Source organism: Ovis canadensis, chromosome 1, assembly GCF_042477335.2.
Source record: "Ovis canadensis isolate MfBH-ARS-UI-01 breed Bighorn chromosome 1, ARS-UI_OviCan_v2, whole genome shotgun sequence".
Taxonomy (NCBI): domain Eukaryota; kingdom Metazoa; phylum Chordata; class Mammalia; order Artiodactyla; family Bovidae; genus Ovis; species Ovis canadensis.
Window position 1 is genome coordinate 102,691,824 of NC_091245.1, and position 16,380 is coordinate 102,708,203.

Consider the following 16,380-nt stretch of genomic DNA (forward strand, 5'->3'; position numbering starts at 1 on the left):
TGACCTTCCCTAGAACTCCCCAGCTCCCTGATGCCTTCACAGCCTCCTGGTCTGCTGGGTGCTGAGGGCAGGCCTGGAGGTGTGTGCCGAGGCAGAGGAGCAATGGGAGAGGAGTGTAGAGGAGACATGCTTCATGCAGTAGTTGCAGGAAGGAGATTCTCCCCCCCCCCGCCCCGCCCCAGTCTGGCAGCCCCCACGGAGGAAGGGCTCTGGGGAGGCCACAGGATACAGCTTCTGAGGATCCTGGGTGCCACTGATCTCCTGCACAGCCTCAGCCCAGAGTTTGATTAGCTGGGCCTGGCTCTCCTGGTTACCCAACAGGCTGGCTGGCCAGCGGCCAGGCTGCAGTGGGGAGGCTCCCTGGCACCTCCTCCTGCTCTCACTCCCAGCTGGTAAACAGCAGAGCAGGAGCCAGACACGCCTCAGCCTCGTGACTGCAGCCCACTCCCCCCGACGTGGTGCACGTGGCACCTGGCGTGGAGAGGCGGGTAGCTGTCCCCTCCCCGGCCTGCCCTCCCATCTTGCCATCCTCCACTTGTGCCCCACCCTGGAGCTTCACGCTCAGCTCCCAGCGGCACCTCAATTCCCAGGTAGCTCCCAGAGTCTCCCAGGGCTGCAGCTCACAGGACAGAGGTTAGAAGTAGAGAAGGACTTTCCAGCTCCCAGGATGGTTGACAAGGGGGTAGGGAGTGAGGAAGAGTGAAGTGGAAACTTTTGGGGACCTTCTCGTACCGAGAGTCTGAGGGCGTGTGTCTGTGTCTCTGAGACTCTGATTATCCCCGTGTCCTTTTGGTAAATGCGTGGCCCACGCATCTATGTATACTTCTCTGCACAGAACAGGATGTTGGTCTGTTTTGGGGTGCAGCCCCTTGGGCAGGCTTCAGTAAGCAAAGCTCTCTGAAGAACCCCCAGGCAGATCAATAGAGCCAGTGAGAGGCAGGGGGGCAGGGCCACGGGGAGTGCTGCTCTGTTAGCCCCTCCCCACCCACAGCTGGCTTTGCTTCCACTCAGGACCCTGTCTCTGTGTTTCCCCCTGCCAACCCCCCATGCCTATGGCTCTTCTGTTTTTTGTGCCTCATCTCTCTCTTTTCTTCTCTTTAACCCTCCCTTTGTGACTCTGGGTCTCTCAGGATCCTTCCTGACCTCCCAAGCATGGGCACAGAGCAGAGGCCATGCAGAGCACCTGGCAATGGACACTTGGCCCCAGCATGGTGCCAGGCAGCCCTGCCTGCCCCAGATACCACAGGTCTGGTTGCCTCTCTCAGCCCTGCCACTTCGGGTCACTGTGTAAGGTGGGGGAGGAAGTGACTGGTGGTTGGGAAGACAGGGTCCTCCTAGACCTAAGCTAGTTACACACTTCCTGGACATTTCTACCCCTTCCTTGCCCTAAGCATGGATGGCTGGTGTTCTCCCTGGGGCAAGAAGGTAACTCATCCTTTTGGGAAGTCCCCTCCTGCCTACCCTTCCTCTCTTCTGCTCCAATCGCAGCCCCCTTTCTGGAGGAATCAGTCCTTTCAGAGCAGGGCATTGGTTATTTCCTCCTCACATTTTTATGCAAGGAAGAGGCTGATAGGGATCAGAGAATCATTTCACCCCCCACGTGCCCAAGTTCCCTTATCAGGGGAATCTGAAAGTGAGGGGCAAGCAGCCTAGAGGGGGTGGAGGGTGGTGGTGGCGGCTTGGAACTGGGGAACAGTCACCAACTTCTCTTTCCCTTCTTCCCCACCCCTAAACCACAGAAACCACTTAAAGCTCAGGGCAGGCCTGCCCTCCTGGGGGGGCCTAGGGTGGAAAGGTGGAAAGTACGGGGACCTGGGCAGCCTGCATGCCACATACTACCTCAGCTCCATCCTTCGAGGCCCACCCGCTCTGGGAAGCCTGACCCAGAGATTAGGAACACTTTCCTTTAGGTCCTCCCTAAGAGGTCCATGCCTGGGGAGACCTCAACCCACTGGAGTGACTCAGGAAGGGGGCCCAGGCCCCTCAACCATGAAAGAAAAGACATCCTGCTTCTATAAACGCCTCAGTCACCAGCTCTCCCCTTTCCTGTCACAAAGGCCACTGTGGGTGGAGGGACAGTAGAAATTTGACCCTAGTTCCTGGCCCGAACATTCCATGTCCCCTTGTCTGTCAGTTAACATTTGTGGTCATTTAAGCTTGGATGTGGAGAAGGCAATGGCACCCCACTCCAGCACTCTTGCCTGGAAAATCCCATGGACGGAGGAGCCTGGTAGGCTGCAATCCATGGGGTCGCTAAGAGTCAGACACGACTGAGCGACTTCACTTCCACTTTTCAGTTTCCTGCATTGGAGAAGGAAATGGCAACCCACTCCAGTGTTCTTGCCTGGAGAATCCCAGGGACGGGGGAGCCTGGTGGGCTGCTGTCTATGGGGTTGCACAGAGTCGGACACGACTGAAGCGACTTAGCAGCAGCAGCAGCAGGCTTGGATGCAGCAAGGAGCGTTGAAAAGCAGGAGCTCTGATTTTTGGAGCCAAAAGACAGATAAAAATGCAGCCTACTATTATCAGGCCTCAATTACCACATCATTAAAAGGGGGACAATAGGTTCAGGATGGGGGGACACATGGTCACCCATGGCTGATTCATGTCAATGTATGGCAAAAACCACTACAATATTATAAAGTAATTAGCCTCCAATTAAAATAAATAAATTAATTAAAAAAAATAAAAGAGGGACAATAATAACAGTCCAGACTTGTGTCTGAACATACTTTGAGGCCAGAGCAGTCTGCACACTGGAGGGATTAGTCTGACCTTATTAGCCCCAGGGCATGCTTTTGTGGCTTTAGCTCGCCAGGAAGTTCCTCCTGAGACATTGTGGTCCCCATGGTGTGGGGAGGGGAAGGTCGCAGCTGTGGACGCTGAGTGAACTGCTCCTGACTGGAATGGACTTGAATTCTCACCTCTCAGCCACCTCTGAGCAGCAGTAGGAGGTGTGGAGGAAGCCACAGTCCTGGAATTTCTCTGCAGCCAGGGCTGCTCCTCAGGCAGGTTTACTTAACCTCTCCGATCTATCGGCTCGGTCAAACGGGAACAGAACCCACCTTGCTGAGTGGTTGCAATGATTAACTGGCATAATGAGTAAAATACAGGACCTACGGGTACAAAGTACTGCGGTTAAAAAGAGATGTTTCAGTCTCTCTCTCTCTCTTTCCATTCCTCCCTTCTTCTCTCTGTCTGACTTCCTTCCTTTGCCCCTTTCCTGCTTCAATTTTCTCTAAAACAGATTACCGAGTAACATTTTTACATTTTGCTTATTCATTTTGTAACTTATCTGATTCCCATTTCTGTTTTTTTTTCAGTGTTTATTTATTAATTGGAGTATAATTGCTTTCAATATTGGGTTGGTTTCTGCCATACATCAACATGAATCGGCCATAGGTATACATATGTCCCCTCCCTCTTGAACCTCCCTCCCACCCCTCTAGGTTGTTACAGAGCGCAGGTTCAGCCCTCTGTGTCATATAGCAACTACCCATTAGCTAGCTATTTTACATGTGGTAATGTGTATGTTTCAATGCTACCCTCTCAATTCACTGCACCCTCTCCTTTCCTTCCCTGCGTCCACAAGCTTGTCCTTTATGCTATGTTTCTATTGTGCCTGCATGCTGCTGTGGCTGCTAAGTTGCTTCAGTTGTGTCCGACTCTGTATGACCCCACCTGCATGCTGCTACTGCTACTGCTAAGTCACTTCAGTCATGTCCAACTCTGTGCGGCCCCATAGATGGCAGCCCACCAGGCTCCCCTGTCCCTGGGATTCTCCAGGCAAGAACGCTGGAGTGGGTTGCCAGTTCCTTCTCCAATGCATGAAAGTGAAAAGTGAAAGTGAAGTCGCTCAGTCGTGCCCGACCCTCAGCGACCCTATGGACTGCAGCCTTCCAGGCTCCTCCGTCCATGGGATTTTCCAGGCAAGAGTACTGGAGTGGGGTGCCATTGCCTTCTCCGCATCTGCATGCTAAGTCACTCCAATTGCGTTAGACTCTTCGCAACGCTATGGACTGTAGCCCCTAAGGCTCCTCTGTCCAAGGGATTCTTTAGGGTTCTTTACCACTAGCTCCACCTGGGAAGCCCCGAGTCTCTATTGCTGCCCTGCAAATAAGTCCATCGCCACCATTTTCCCGGATTCCATATATGTGTTGATATCAATATTTATCTTTCTCTTTTGGACTGACTCCATTCTGCGTAACAGGCTCCCGTTTCTATTCTGATCACTGCTGTATCCAAAGCTCAGCACCTGCCGTGTGTGTATGTGCTAAGTCGCTCAGTCATGTCTGACTCTGTGTGACCCCATGGACTGCAGCCTGCCAGGCTCCTCTGTCCATGGGATTCTCCAGGCAAGAATACTGGAGTGGGTTGCCATGCCCTTCTCCAGGGGATCTTCCCGACCCAGGAATCAAACCCAGGTCTCCTGCACTGCAGGCGGATTCTGTACTGACTGAGCCACCAGCGCAGCCCCTGCTGGCCCTCCCTAAGTATCTGTTGAAGGACTGCAGGAATGAAAGGCGACTGGCTTCTTCTTTTCTTTCTCCTTTGAAGGAGGCATCAGATACAGCTGTTCACCGAACGTTGTCAGGGGAGGATTTCGGGTTGAAGAAGGACAGTACTAGGGATAGAACTGGACCTATGGGTGGACTTCACAGGCTGAAAAGATTGGAGAGCTATCATCTTAGGGAAGGAAGTGACCTGACTGGGAGGTGGCAGCTGGTTGTTGTTGTTCAGTTACCAAGTGGTGTCTGACTCTTTGCGACCCCATGGACTGCAGCACTCCAGGCTTCCCTGTCCATTACCAACTCCCGGAGCTTGCTCAAACTCATGTCCATTGAGTTGGTGATGCCATCCAACTATCTCATCCTCTGTCATCCCCTTCTCCTACCTTCAATCTTTCCCAGCATCAGGGTGTTTTCTAATGAGTCAGCCCTTCCTATCAGGTGGCCAAAGTGTTGGAACTTCAGCATCAGTCTTTCCAATGAATATTCAGGACTGATTTCCTTTAGGATGGACTGGTTGGATCTCCTTGCAGTCCAAGGGACTCTCAAGAGTCTTCTCCAACACTACAGTTCAAAAGCATCAGTTCTTTGGCACTCACCCTTCTTTATGGTCCAACTCTCATGTCCAGAGGTGACTACTGGAAAATCCATAGTTTAGTTTGGACTAGACCTTTGTTGGCAAAGTAATGTCTCTGCTTTTTAATATGCTGTCTAGGTTTGTCATGAAAGGAGCAAGCCTCTTTTACTTTCATGGCTGCAGTCATCATCTACAGTGGTTTTGGAGCCCAAGAAAATAAAGTCTATCATGGCATCCGGTCCCATCAGTCAGTCAGTTCACTTAGTCGTGTCTGACTCTTTGCAACCCCATGGACTGCAGCACGCCAGGCTTCTCTGTCCATCACCAACTCCCAGAGCCTACTCAAACTCATGTCCATCACATCGGTGATGCCATCCAACCATCTCATCCTCTGTTGTCCCCTTTTCCTCTCATCACTTCATGGCAAATAGATGGGGAAACAATGGAAACAGTGACAGACTTTATTTTCTTGGGCTCCAAAATCACTGCAGATGGTGACTGCAACCATAAAATTAAAAGACACTTGCTCCTTGGAAGAAAAGCTATGACCAACCTAGACAGCATATTAAAAAGCAGAGACATTACTTTGCCAACAAAGGTCTAGTCAAAACTAAACTCTGGACTTGCCAGTAGTCATGTATGGATGTGAGAGTTGGACCATAATGAAGGCTGAGCACTGAAGAACTGATGCTTTTGAACTGTAGTGTTGGAGAAGACTCTTGAGAGTCCCTTGGACTGCAAGGAGATTAAATCAGTCAATCCTAAAGGAAATCCTGAATAGTCCTGAATACGCATTGGAAGGACTGATGCTGAGGCTGAAGCTCCAATACTTTGGCCACATGATGGGAAGAAATGACTCATTGGAAAAGACCCTGATGCTGGGAAAGATTGAAGGCGGGAGGAGAAGGGGACAACAGAGGATGAGATGGTCAGATGGCATCACCAGCTCGATGGACATGAGTTTGAGCAGGCTCTGGAGTTTTTGATGGACAGGGAAACCTGGCATGCTGCAGTCCTTGGGGTCAAAAAGAGCTGGACACGACTGAGTGAACTCAATGGACCAGATGCCATGATCTTCTTTTTTTGAATGTTGAGTTTTAAGCCAGCTTTATCACTCTCCTCTTTAACTTGCACCAAGAGGCTATTTCCTCTTCGCTTTCTGCCATAAGATGGTGTCATTTGCAATGAATATTAAGGGTTGATTTCCTGTAGGATTGACTGGTTTGATCTTGCTGTCCAAGGGACTCTCAAGAGTCTTCTCCAGCACCACTATAGTGAGGTGACTGAGAGCTCAGACTCTAAGACCAGACTGTGGTTTAAATCCTAGTTCTATCCCTCACTGGATTAGTAAAACTTGAGGTCACACTGGATAACAATATTAACAATAGTACTTAACTCTCATGGGAGTTGCTGACAAGTTGTTGGATAAGATTCCCTTGCATGCTGCTGCTGCTGCTGCTGCTGTCGCTTCAGTTGTGTCCGACACTGTGCGACCCCATAGACGGCAGCCCACCAGGCTCCTCTGTCCACAGGATTCTCCAGGCAAGAACACTGGAGTGGGCTGCCATTTCATGGCGATCATTTTTTTTGTAGCTGTTAGTGCTTAACATTAGTTGATCAATGCTACCACCTGGTGGACATCTGGAGCAAGATTTTCCCTGGCCTGGGGATTGGAGAGGGGCCTAATCAGGGGAGGGAGAAGGAATGGAGGAGCATGGTGTGTGTGTGTGTGTGTGTGTGTGTGTGTGTGTGTGTGTGTTGGAGAGGGACCTAATCAGGGGAGGGAGAAGGAATGGAGGAGCATGCGTGTGTGTGTGTGTGTGTGTGTGTGTGTGTGTGTGTGTTGGAGAGGGACTTAATCAGGGGAGGGAGAAGGAATGGAGGAGCATGCGTGTGTGTGTGTGTGTGTGTGTGTGTGTGTGTGTGTGTGTAATGGTAGCATTATATATGCTGAGGTTTATAGGTAACAAAGGCTTGGCCCTGGTTACGGGCACTTGGCAAAATGAGAAATGGCCCAAGGGGGTGGGAAAAAGAAGCTGTGTTGGCACAGTGTCTCCCTCCCTCCCTCCCTCCCTCCCTCTCCTCCTCCCTGTTTTCCTCTTCCAAGCCTGCCCTGAGCCAAGAGGAACCAGCTTCAGAGAAGGAGGGGTGAGAGAGAAGAAGGTCACTGCTGACGTCAGGGACATTCAGGTAGGAGGTAAATACACTGTGACCTACATGTATCCATCTTCCACATTCTGCCCCTACTCACCTGGGTAGCCTTTTCTGAGCAAAACCATGAGAATAGCTCTCACAGTCCAGTGGGACCCCCTTTGCCCGTAGGACCTCAATCCCTGTGACCTTATATCTTGGTCTTTCAGCACTCAAGTACTGCTTTACTCCCCAGGGAGGCCTAGGTATGGCAGGAACAGGCAGGAGCGAGGATCCCTAAAGGCATAGTGTGCTAGTCTGACATCCTCTGACTCACTCCCAAGACCCAGAAATTTCATCTCTCTCTTCAGATCAGAAGGTTGGACTTCCCTGGTGGCTCAGATGGTAAAGATCTGCCTACAATGCGGGAGACCCAGGTTCGATCCCTGGGTTGGGAAGATCCCCTGGAGAAGGAAATGGCAACCCACTCCAGTACTCTTGCCTGGAAAATCCCATGGATGGAGGAGCCTGGTAGGCTACAGTCCATGGGGTCGCAAAGAGTCGGACACGACTGAGCGACTTCACTTCACTTCTTCAGATCAGATGTGGGTGTGAGTGGGGTGCTAGATGGGTGGGGGGTGTTGATTTCCCCTGTGCACCCCCCAGGAACCCCCAGGGGAAGGTGAGTTATGCTGCAGCTTCAGTCACAGAGCTTTACAGTGATTGGACGGCCCCCTGAAGGGATAGGTGCTGTGTTGAGCAGGGAACTTCGGACCCACTCAGCTCAGACCTAGTAAACTAGTGTCTGAGTCTCTCAGGAACAGAGCTCGGGATTCTTTCCCTATGTTTAACAAGCTCATCCAGCATTTCTGATGTCTGGTAATTGTGATACTCAATTCAAGTTTGAGAACCACTTCTTAAAGTCTGCTCCGAATCAGAAAACCTGAATGAGCTTCCTCCATCCCTTGTAGGGCCAGGGCAGAGGGAGGAGGGCAGGCTGCAGATCTGAGAAGCAATGTGCAAACAAGGGGAAGCAGATATTTTATTTGCAGAAATAAATACATGTTGGGCAGATGGAAAGAATGGAGACTGTAGACCCGGTGGAGCCCTCCCGAGGAAGAGACCTTCTCTCAGGCTACAGGCTGAGATGGGCAGGCACCAGGGAGGCCCCGGGACATAGCCCACCACCCAAGGGCGGCAGCAGGGCAATCAGGGGCGTCTCACACTCCCCCAGCAACACGTCCCTGCGGAATCCTGCGCCCCTGTCCAGCACCTTGGCCCTCAGACTGTGGGCGGCCAGGTCCGGCGGGCCGAGCCCATCGAAGAAAAAGTCCTCATTGAAGATGGGGTTGGTGCTGCATTTGACCACTCGGCTCCGCTGGCCCCGCGGCCGGGAGCGCGGCCGCAGCCTCAGCACCACGCAGCAGCCACCGCCGCCGCTCCCGGGGCCAGCCTGCGACCGCGGCAGGCCCTCGGCGCTCACCAGGCGCAGCCGCAGCCGCCCGGGCCCGGCCGGGTACTCGGCGGAGAGCCGCAGCTGCCCTCCCCGGGGCTCGAGGTGCAGCACGCTCTCCTGGGTCGGCCGCAGTTGGCAGCACAAGAAGTCGAGGTGGAAGAGGGGCGGCGTGGGCGGTCCCGCGCGGCGCGAGGCGTGCGGGCTGGTGGCCGCCGAGCTCGCCTGCAGCCGGGACAGCGAGCTCGGCCGGGGCGGCCGGGGCCGGTCGGGGCCTGGCCGCGGCGAGCCGAAGGGCGACGAATCCGGCGACGAGGCCGTGTCGCTGTCGGGGGCCCGGCAGAGGCGCAGGTCCGGGGCGGAGACGTGCAGGCGGGACGGCGCGGGGGGCAGCCCGCCGGCGGGGGTGGCCGGTGGCCAGTGGAACAGGGACTCGCGCCGGCGCGTGTGCGGGCTCTCGGGCAGGAAGGCCCAGCCTTCGCGGCCCGCCAGGTGTGGCAGCGAACAGGTCGCGGGGAGGCCGCGCCCGCCGCTGTGGGGCAGCGGGCCACCTGGGTCCTGGAGTCGAGGCGGGATGAAGAACTGCGGGATGCGATCCGGGGTGAGGACGTTGGGGCACGGGCTAGACGGGGTGCGGCGCTTAGGAAACAAACTGGAGGGCGCCCACCGGGCCCTGGGCTCCGCGGCCCCTACCCGGTAGCCAGCTTTCTCCAAGAGCCACATGAGGCGGCGGCGGCGGTGGTGGGGTGCTGAAAGCCCGAATTCCACGAGGCCGAGAGGATCCGAGTCCAGCGTGGAGGCCTGGGCAAGGAAAGGAGGGGAGCCCAAGGTGAATGATGCTGCAATCGTACACCGGGCGATCTGCCGCCGCTCCCTTCTTTGGGGGCCCAACCGGCGCAGTAGGCCCTTTTTGAGCGGCGGAAACAAAGGGCGGCAAAGTCTGAGGGTCCGGAGAGAAATGGAGTCCAGGGCTGGGCAGGCCTCGGACATACGAGTACACAGACTCTCCCACTGCTTTCACACCCACCTCAGAGTGAGAAGGCCTAACACACCCACTGGAACCCTAGACTCCTACTAGAAGAATCGAGTAACACCACATCATCAAGAGGTCTGTAGTCAAAAACACTGACCCAGAGCTGAAACTCCCTCATATGCACTCTCCTCCTCAAGAGACACCGCGGCCCTAGGGGAGGGGGGTCACCCCTTCTCCCATGCCCATTCCGGAACACCGGGGCGCTCCTCCCCGGTCTGATCTGGCGCCGCTTGGGACTCCCACCACTCCCCTCCCCAGCCCCATCCCTTGGCTCCCGTCCCCTGCGGCTGCGCAAGTTTCTGCAGACTGAGCCATCCTTCGTCCCTCGCCCCACTTGTATCCTCTTGCTCCTCCCTCGCCTTCCGGGGCCGTTCCAGGCCAGAAACGAACTGCCTGCACATTTGACTGCCGCCCCGAGAGCACCCACGGCCTGCTCAAGAAGAGCACCTCTCGGGGACACAGAATGCCGCCCCCCCACTTAAGCCCTGGCTGTCCGGCTCCCTACCTCCCAGTCCTACCGCATCCCGAGTCTGCAGCGGACCGAGTAGTTGGGCCGCCCCTCCCACTCTCCACTCCTTTCCCCCCTAGGAAACCGCTGAGCACAAAGACAGCATTGATTCTCCGTCACCTTCTGACCTGATTCCGGGAGGCCCTCCGCGGCGCGCTTACCGCACCCGCTCGCCGCACTCCCAGGGAGCGCGATGTTCCGACTTTCTGTCTGGGAGTCTGAGCTCCAAGGCAGTGGGCTCGGCCTGGCGCCCAGAGTTCAGGCCTCACCTGTGGGCCGCCTCTGGGTCCTGGCCTCGGGCCAGGAGCTGTTCGAAGCCGGGAGGGGAACAACTTCCTCTCCAGCTTGCTCCCCCAGCCCAGTCCTGGGAGGAGCTGGCAGGGGCCTCCGTTGCCTACGTACGACCTCTTTTCCTGGATAAACACAGCTCTGTCTTTAAATCCATCAGCCCGGCCTTCTTAACTCCTTCCTTCAGGTTTCTAGCAGCAAGCCAGCCCTGTGCCCTGGGGCCTTCTCTGCTGGGAGTTGGGGAGGGCTGCTGTGAAAAGAGAGATAGCCATTCCTTTGCGGTGGCCTCCATCCCTTAATGCTACCCGGGCCCCTCCCAACCCTCCTAGGTGAAACCCACAACCCTGACCACACGAACGGTAACTTCTGCAAAGCCCTCCCTGCTGGAATCCTGCCTTGGCCCCCATTGTTTAGTTCTGGAGACATCCCAGTTGCTCCCAAACACAGTGACTGCAGTGACTGGTTCTTTGAATTACACTGGACCAGGGAAAAGTGACCAAGCTGGAAATATCTGGACACAGAGACACTGAGGACAGAGCTGTTTCCATCAGTGAGTAGAGGTCAGGCTTGCCAGATGTGTGTTAAGCTGTAAATATAGTGTCTCCCCCTTCCTTCCTGTCCTTGAAGGCAGATTCTAGGAAGCACAGGCCACCACTGGCAAGATGAGCCCATCAGCTGTACTTCAGGAACACTCACCGTCCTTCATTCCCTCCTTAGGACATCCGTCTTCGAGGACCACTTCCCCTTCACCCTTCAGATCTGGAGGTCCTCACTGACATTTTCCCATTGAAATTAAGATGTTCTGTTGTCTGATTTCATAGTACCCCATACTTCTCCCTTATGGCCCTGTTCACAGTTTCTTTTTGTGTGTGTGTGATTTATTTCTGTGACTGTTTAATATCCTCTTCTCTTAGCAGGCTGTAAGCATCACAAAGACAGTGCTTAGAACAAGTCAGATGCTTAATCAGGACTGTGAATAAATGAATGATATTTAGCAGGTGGCTCAGCCAGTAAAGATTCTGCCTGTAATGCAGGAGACCGGGGTTCCACCCCTGGGTCGGGAAGATTCTCTGGAGAAGGGAAAGGCTACCCATCCCAGTATTCTTGCCTGGAGAATTCCATGGACAAGGAGCCTGGCGGGCTACAGTCCATGGGATCTCAAAAAGTCAGTCACGACTGAGTGACTAACATTTTCACTTCAAGCAGAATTGTATCTGAATTAGTTCTTTTATCCTTCACTGTGTTAAATGCTAGAGATACATAGAAGGGGGAAACAGACAGACAATAATGACAGCAACAAGGCAAACTGTGAAGTTCAGGAAATGAACGAGATTATTATTTTGACATCTGATACTTAAGAGTCTTCAGGGAGCAAATGTTTCCTTTATGGAGATGACTGGCAGCACCCAGACCCTCCAATCCAAAGGCTTCTGACTTAGCTCAGCCTTGGTGTCGTTTCTGGGGACAGTGGTCTGTGTGGAGTGCTGCAGCCAAGAACTCACAGCTGCGGCATCAGTCAGGTTGGGGATTTGAGCCCTGGGATTTACTAACTGTATGACCTCTGGCATGTAACTTAATCTCTCAGAAGTTCTCCTTTCCCATCTGAAAAATGGAGAGAAACTATCTAAACTTCAGAGTTAGCATGAAGATTAAGATCATACATAGACGTTTTCCTGGTGGTCCAGTGGTTAAGAACCCACTGGCCAATGCAGGGGACATGGGTTCCATCCCTGGTCCAGGAAGAGCCCACACGCATGGGGCAGCTAAGCCCATGTGCCACAACTGCTGAACGCTTGTGTTGCAGCTACTGAAACCCACGCGCTCGGAGCCTGTGCTCTGCAACAAGAGAAGCCCGCGCCGTGCAACGAGTGGTCCCCATTTGCTGCAGCTAGAGAAAGTTCACGCATAGCAACGAAGACCCAGGGAACTGCACAGAAATTAAAAAAAACAACCAAAGAGTGAAAAAGATCACGCTTGCGTATCAGTTAGACTGACTTCTGCTACAAGCACACAAAAACAGAGACCCCAATTCAATCTTACTTGACAATAAGGACATTTTTGTCTTCTGTGATTAGAAGTCCAGAGGAAGGGTAGGCTTCAGGGAAGTTTGATTCTTTAGTTTCATTCATTCAACCATCCATAGTTATTGACTACCCACCACATGCCAGGCACTGTGTACTAGACTCTGAGGATATAGAAGTGAGAAAACAGAGAAATCTTCTGGCCAAATGGAATCTCTACTTTCGTGGGAGAAGAAAGACCATAGACAAAAATGAATTAGTAAAAAGTACAGCTTGTCAGATGAAAATCAGTGTTGGGGAGAGAATTAAAGTAGGGGAGGATCACTGAGGGTGTGAGGAGAGCATACAATTGTAAATAGTGGGGTCAAGGATGGCCATCTTGAGAATGTAACATTTCAGTAATGATATGAAGGAAGGAGAAAGGAAAGCATTCTAAGCAGAAGGAATTGAAATGCAAAGTCCTGAAGCAGAAGCATGCCTGGAGTGTTTAAGGAGGCAGAGTCCATTGCAGCTGGAACAGAACGAATGATGGGAAGATGACCTTAGAGAGATAGTAAGGCCAGAATCTTATGGGGCTTGAAGCCACTGTAACAATTTTAGCTTTTCCTTGTGGTGAGCTAAGGAGTGATACCACTGGACATGCATTAAAAGGGTTGCTCTGGCGGCTGTGCTGACAGTAGAAATAGAGGGATAAGGGCATAAGTAGGGAAAACAGATAAAAGGATATTGAGATAATCTTTGCACAAGTTGATTGGGGCATGGATCAGCATTGTAGTAGTCAGTTTCTGGCCCTATTCTGAAGACAGAATCAACAGGATTTCATGATGGATCCATCCTTATCTAAAGAGAAAGAATTATCCAAGGTTTTTGGCTCTAACAGTTGGAAGAATGGAGTTGCCATTTGCTGAGGGGGAAAATATGAGGAGCTCAATTTTAGATCTGAAGCTGAAGCGCCAATACTGTGGCCACCTGATGCGAAGAGCTGACTCATTAGAAAAGACCCTGGGGCTGGGAAAGACTGAAGGTGGGAAGAGAAGGGGACAGCAGAGGATGAGATGGTTGCATGGCATCACTGACATGAGTTTGAGCAAACTCTGGGCAATGGTGAAGGATAGGGAAGCCTGGCATGCTGCAATCCATGGAGTCAGGAGAGTGACTGCAGGGTGATTGCTGGACAGTATTACGGGCCCACTTTATATCCCTGTGGCTCAGATGGTAAAGAATCTGCCTGCAATGCAGGAGACCTGAGTTTGATCTCTAGGTCGGGAAGATCCCCTGGAGAAGGAAATGGCTAAACACTCCAGTACTCTTGCCTGGAGAATTCCATGGTCAGAGGAGCCCAGCAGGCTACAGTCCATGGGGTTGCAAGCAGTTGTCAGATGGTTCAACAGAGGGCATTTATCACAGGGAACCTGTCACCAAGGTTGGTGGAAGAACAAAAATGGCAAAATAGGAAGGTGAGGGCTTTCTAGTAGGATCTGTAATCATGGGTCTACAAAACTACTTGTAGGATCTACGCCCCTACGTGAGTTGCCTCTCAAAACAGAAAAGGGCGAGAAATACCCTTACATCTCCCGACTTCCCGCTTTCCAGTCTGCCACCAGAGCCTTTCAAAGCTGATGACAGAGGAGACTGGGAAATGCAGACTGCAGGCACTGGGCCTCTGCAGTCCGAGGCAGAGTAGGACAAGGGTGGGGATCTGAGAGCAATCACTCAAATGACCGGCACACCAGGGAGCTGAAAGCCGACTTTATTAGAACAATAAGACATCAGACCCGGAACTTGGAGGTCACCTCATCTACTCTTTCATTTTTATAGAGCAGGAAACAGACCTCAAAAGAAATGATGTGCCAAAGAGTAGCAGAGTTGAGACTAGAACCCAGATCTTCTATCTTAAAGAACCTCTGTTCTTTCTTGTACTCCAGGGGTCTTCATTATTAAGCAGAGCTTCTTCGTTGAATGAGGACCCACAGTGTGGCTTCCCCCCACTTCCAGCACCATTGCTGCCACTCAAGAACTTTAGAGGTGATCTGGGGCCTTGACCTCCTTTTTCCTCCAGTGCCACTGTAGAAGGACACTTAGAGGACTGGGCAGGACAGAGTGCTTTCTTGGGTTCAAGCCAGAAGAAGAGACACAGAGGGGAGAGACTTTTCCTCTGGGTCAGCAGACAACTACTAGACTCCCTGGGCTTTTGGGCTAAATTGTCCCTTGTCCTTGAGCAGTGGCCTCAGGCAGCATAACTTGGCCAGCGCGCTCACTGCAGGTACTGGCAGGTGATAGGATTGGTGATATACTATGTCTTGCATCTCTGGCTCCTCACCCAGGACCCTTGATGAATGACCTAACTCTCTGATCTTAGTTTCAGGAAGACCTTAGGGGGAGCTGATATGAACTATTGATAGCCCTTGCTTTCTGAACTTGTTAGTCTTATAATTGCTTTATTCACTCTTTGGCTTCTCTTGGCCCTTGATTCAGATATTTGGAGAACACACATCCTTTGCTTCAAGCAAAATAAGCTAGCACATTTGCCTGGATGGCCTGTTGGATTCCACCCAATCTACCTGAGTAGTAGTTGCATTCCAGATGAACGCACTACACATGGAATTGGCTTTTAAAGTGTGGAGGTCCCACCTCCCATTGTTTCTGCCTAGAAAGCTGCAATACTTGGCCCTCTGTGAGAAGAGAGGCATCCGTCGACTCTCTTAATGCTAGAGAAGCATTCCAGCAGCTGGTGATCTTATTTCCATTCTGGAGATCCCTGCCTGCCCCCCAGGCCTTTTCCAATCAAGGCTGTCACTCCCAGCCTGGCTGTGGGTCTTGCCTGAGACCCTCCTACTTCTGTATGTTTTTCAGCTTATGCTTGTTTTCTGCTAGAAACTGGTCCCAGTGGAGAAGTGACAGGGTATATCAAACCTCTGCCATCCTCAGCACTTGGCTTCCAAAGTCATCCTGAGTGTTGACATCCAGTTGCCAAGTGAGAAAAGAAAGAAGCAAGTTGTATTTGAGTTTCCAAATACAACTGTTTTGGTTTTCTTCTTTTTCTTGACTGTATGGGAAAGATGGAATATATTTCCCTTCTTCTCTTGGAAATGTTTAAATGACACAAAGACAGAACTATAGATCAATGGAACAAAATAGAAAGCCCAGAGATAAATCCGCACACCTATGGACACCTTATCTTTGACAAAGGAGGCAAGAATATACAATGGAGAAAAGACAATCTCTTTAACAAGTTGTGCTGGGAAAACTGGTCAACCACTTGTAAAAGAATGAAACTAGAACACTTTCTAACAGCATACACAAATATAAACTCAAAATGGATTAAAGATCTAAACATAAGACCAGAAACTATAAAACTCCTAGAGAGAGATGAGAACACAGGCAAAACACTCTCTGACATAAATCACAGCAGGATCCTCTATGACCCACCTCCCAAAATATTGGAAATAAAAGCAAAAATAAACAAATGGGACCTAATTAAAATTAAAAGCTTCTGCACAACAAAGGAAACTATAAGCAAGGTGAAAAGATAGCCCTCAGAATGGGAGAAAATAATAGCAAATGAAGCAACTGACAAAGGATTAATCTCAAAAATATACAAGTAACTCCTTCAGCTCAATTCCAGAAAAATAAACGACCCAATCAAAAAATGGGCCAAAGAACTAAACAGACATTTCTCCAGAGAAGACATACAGATGGCTAACAAACACATGAAAAGATGCTCAACATCACTCATTATCAGAGAAATGCAAATCAAAACCACAATGAGGTACCATTTCATGCCAGTCAGAATGGCTGCTATCCAAAAATCTGCAAGCAATAAATGCTGCAGAGGATGTGGAGAAAAGGGACCCCTCTTACA

General features: G+C 51.6%; 1 protein-coding gene and 1 long non-coding RNA gene across 3 annotated transcripts; one reads left to right on the forward strand and one right to left on the reverse strand.

The window, feature by feature from the left end:
- The first annotated feature begins 339 nt into the window (after positions 1-339).
- Positions 340-16,152, forward strand: LOC138414819 (uncharacterized). The gene is made up of 5 exons (XR_011246968.1): positions 340-484; positions 7,193-7,275; positions 7,587-7,652; positions 14,444-14,543; positions 14,994-16,152. It is a non-coding gene; the product is annotated as an uncharacterized lncRNA (long non-coding RNA).
- C2CD4D (C2 calcium dependent domain containing 4D) lies at positions 8,240-10,569 on the reverse strand. Of its 2 annotated transcripts, XM_069542567.1 has the most exons (2): positions 10,338-10,569; positions 8,240-9,469 (listed from the first exon to the last, which is right to left on the reverse strand). In XM_069542567.1, the coding sequence occupies exon 2, from the start codon at positions 9,389-9,391 to the stop codon at positions 8,351-8,353; it is 1,041 nt and encodes a 346-aa protein (XP_069398668.1). In that variant the 5' UTR covers positions 9,392-9,469; positions 10,338-10,569; the 3' UTR covers positions 8,240-8,350. The 2 variants fall into 2 exon arrangements, with proteins under 2 accessions (XP_069398668.1, XP_069398663.1); XM_069542562.1 differs by lacking the exon at positions 10,338-10,569 and having other exon boundaries at positions 8,240-9,707.
- Positions 16,153-16,380: the final 228 nt, after the last annotated feature.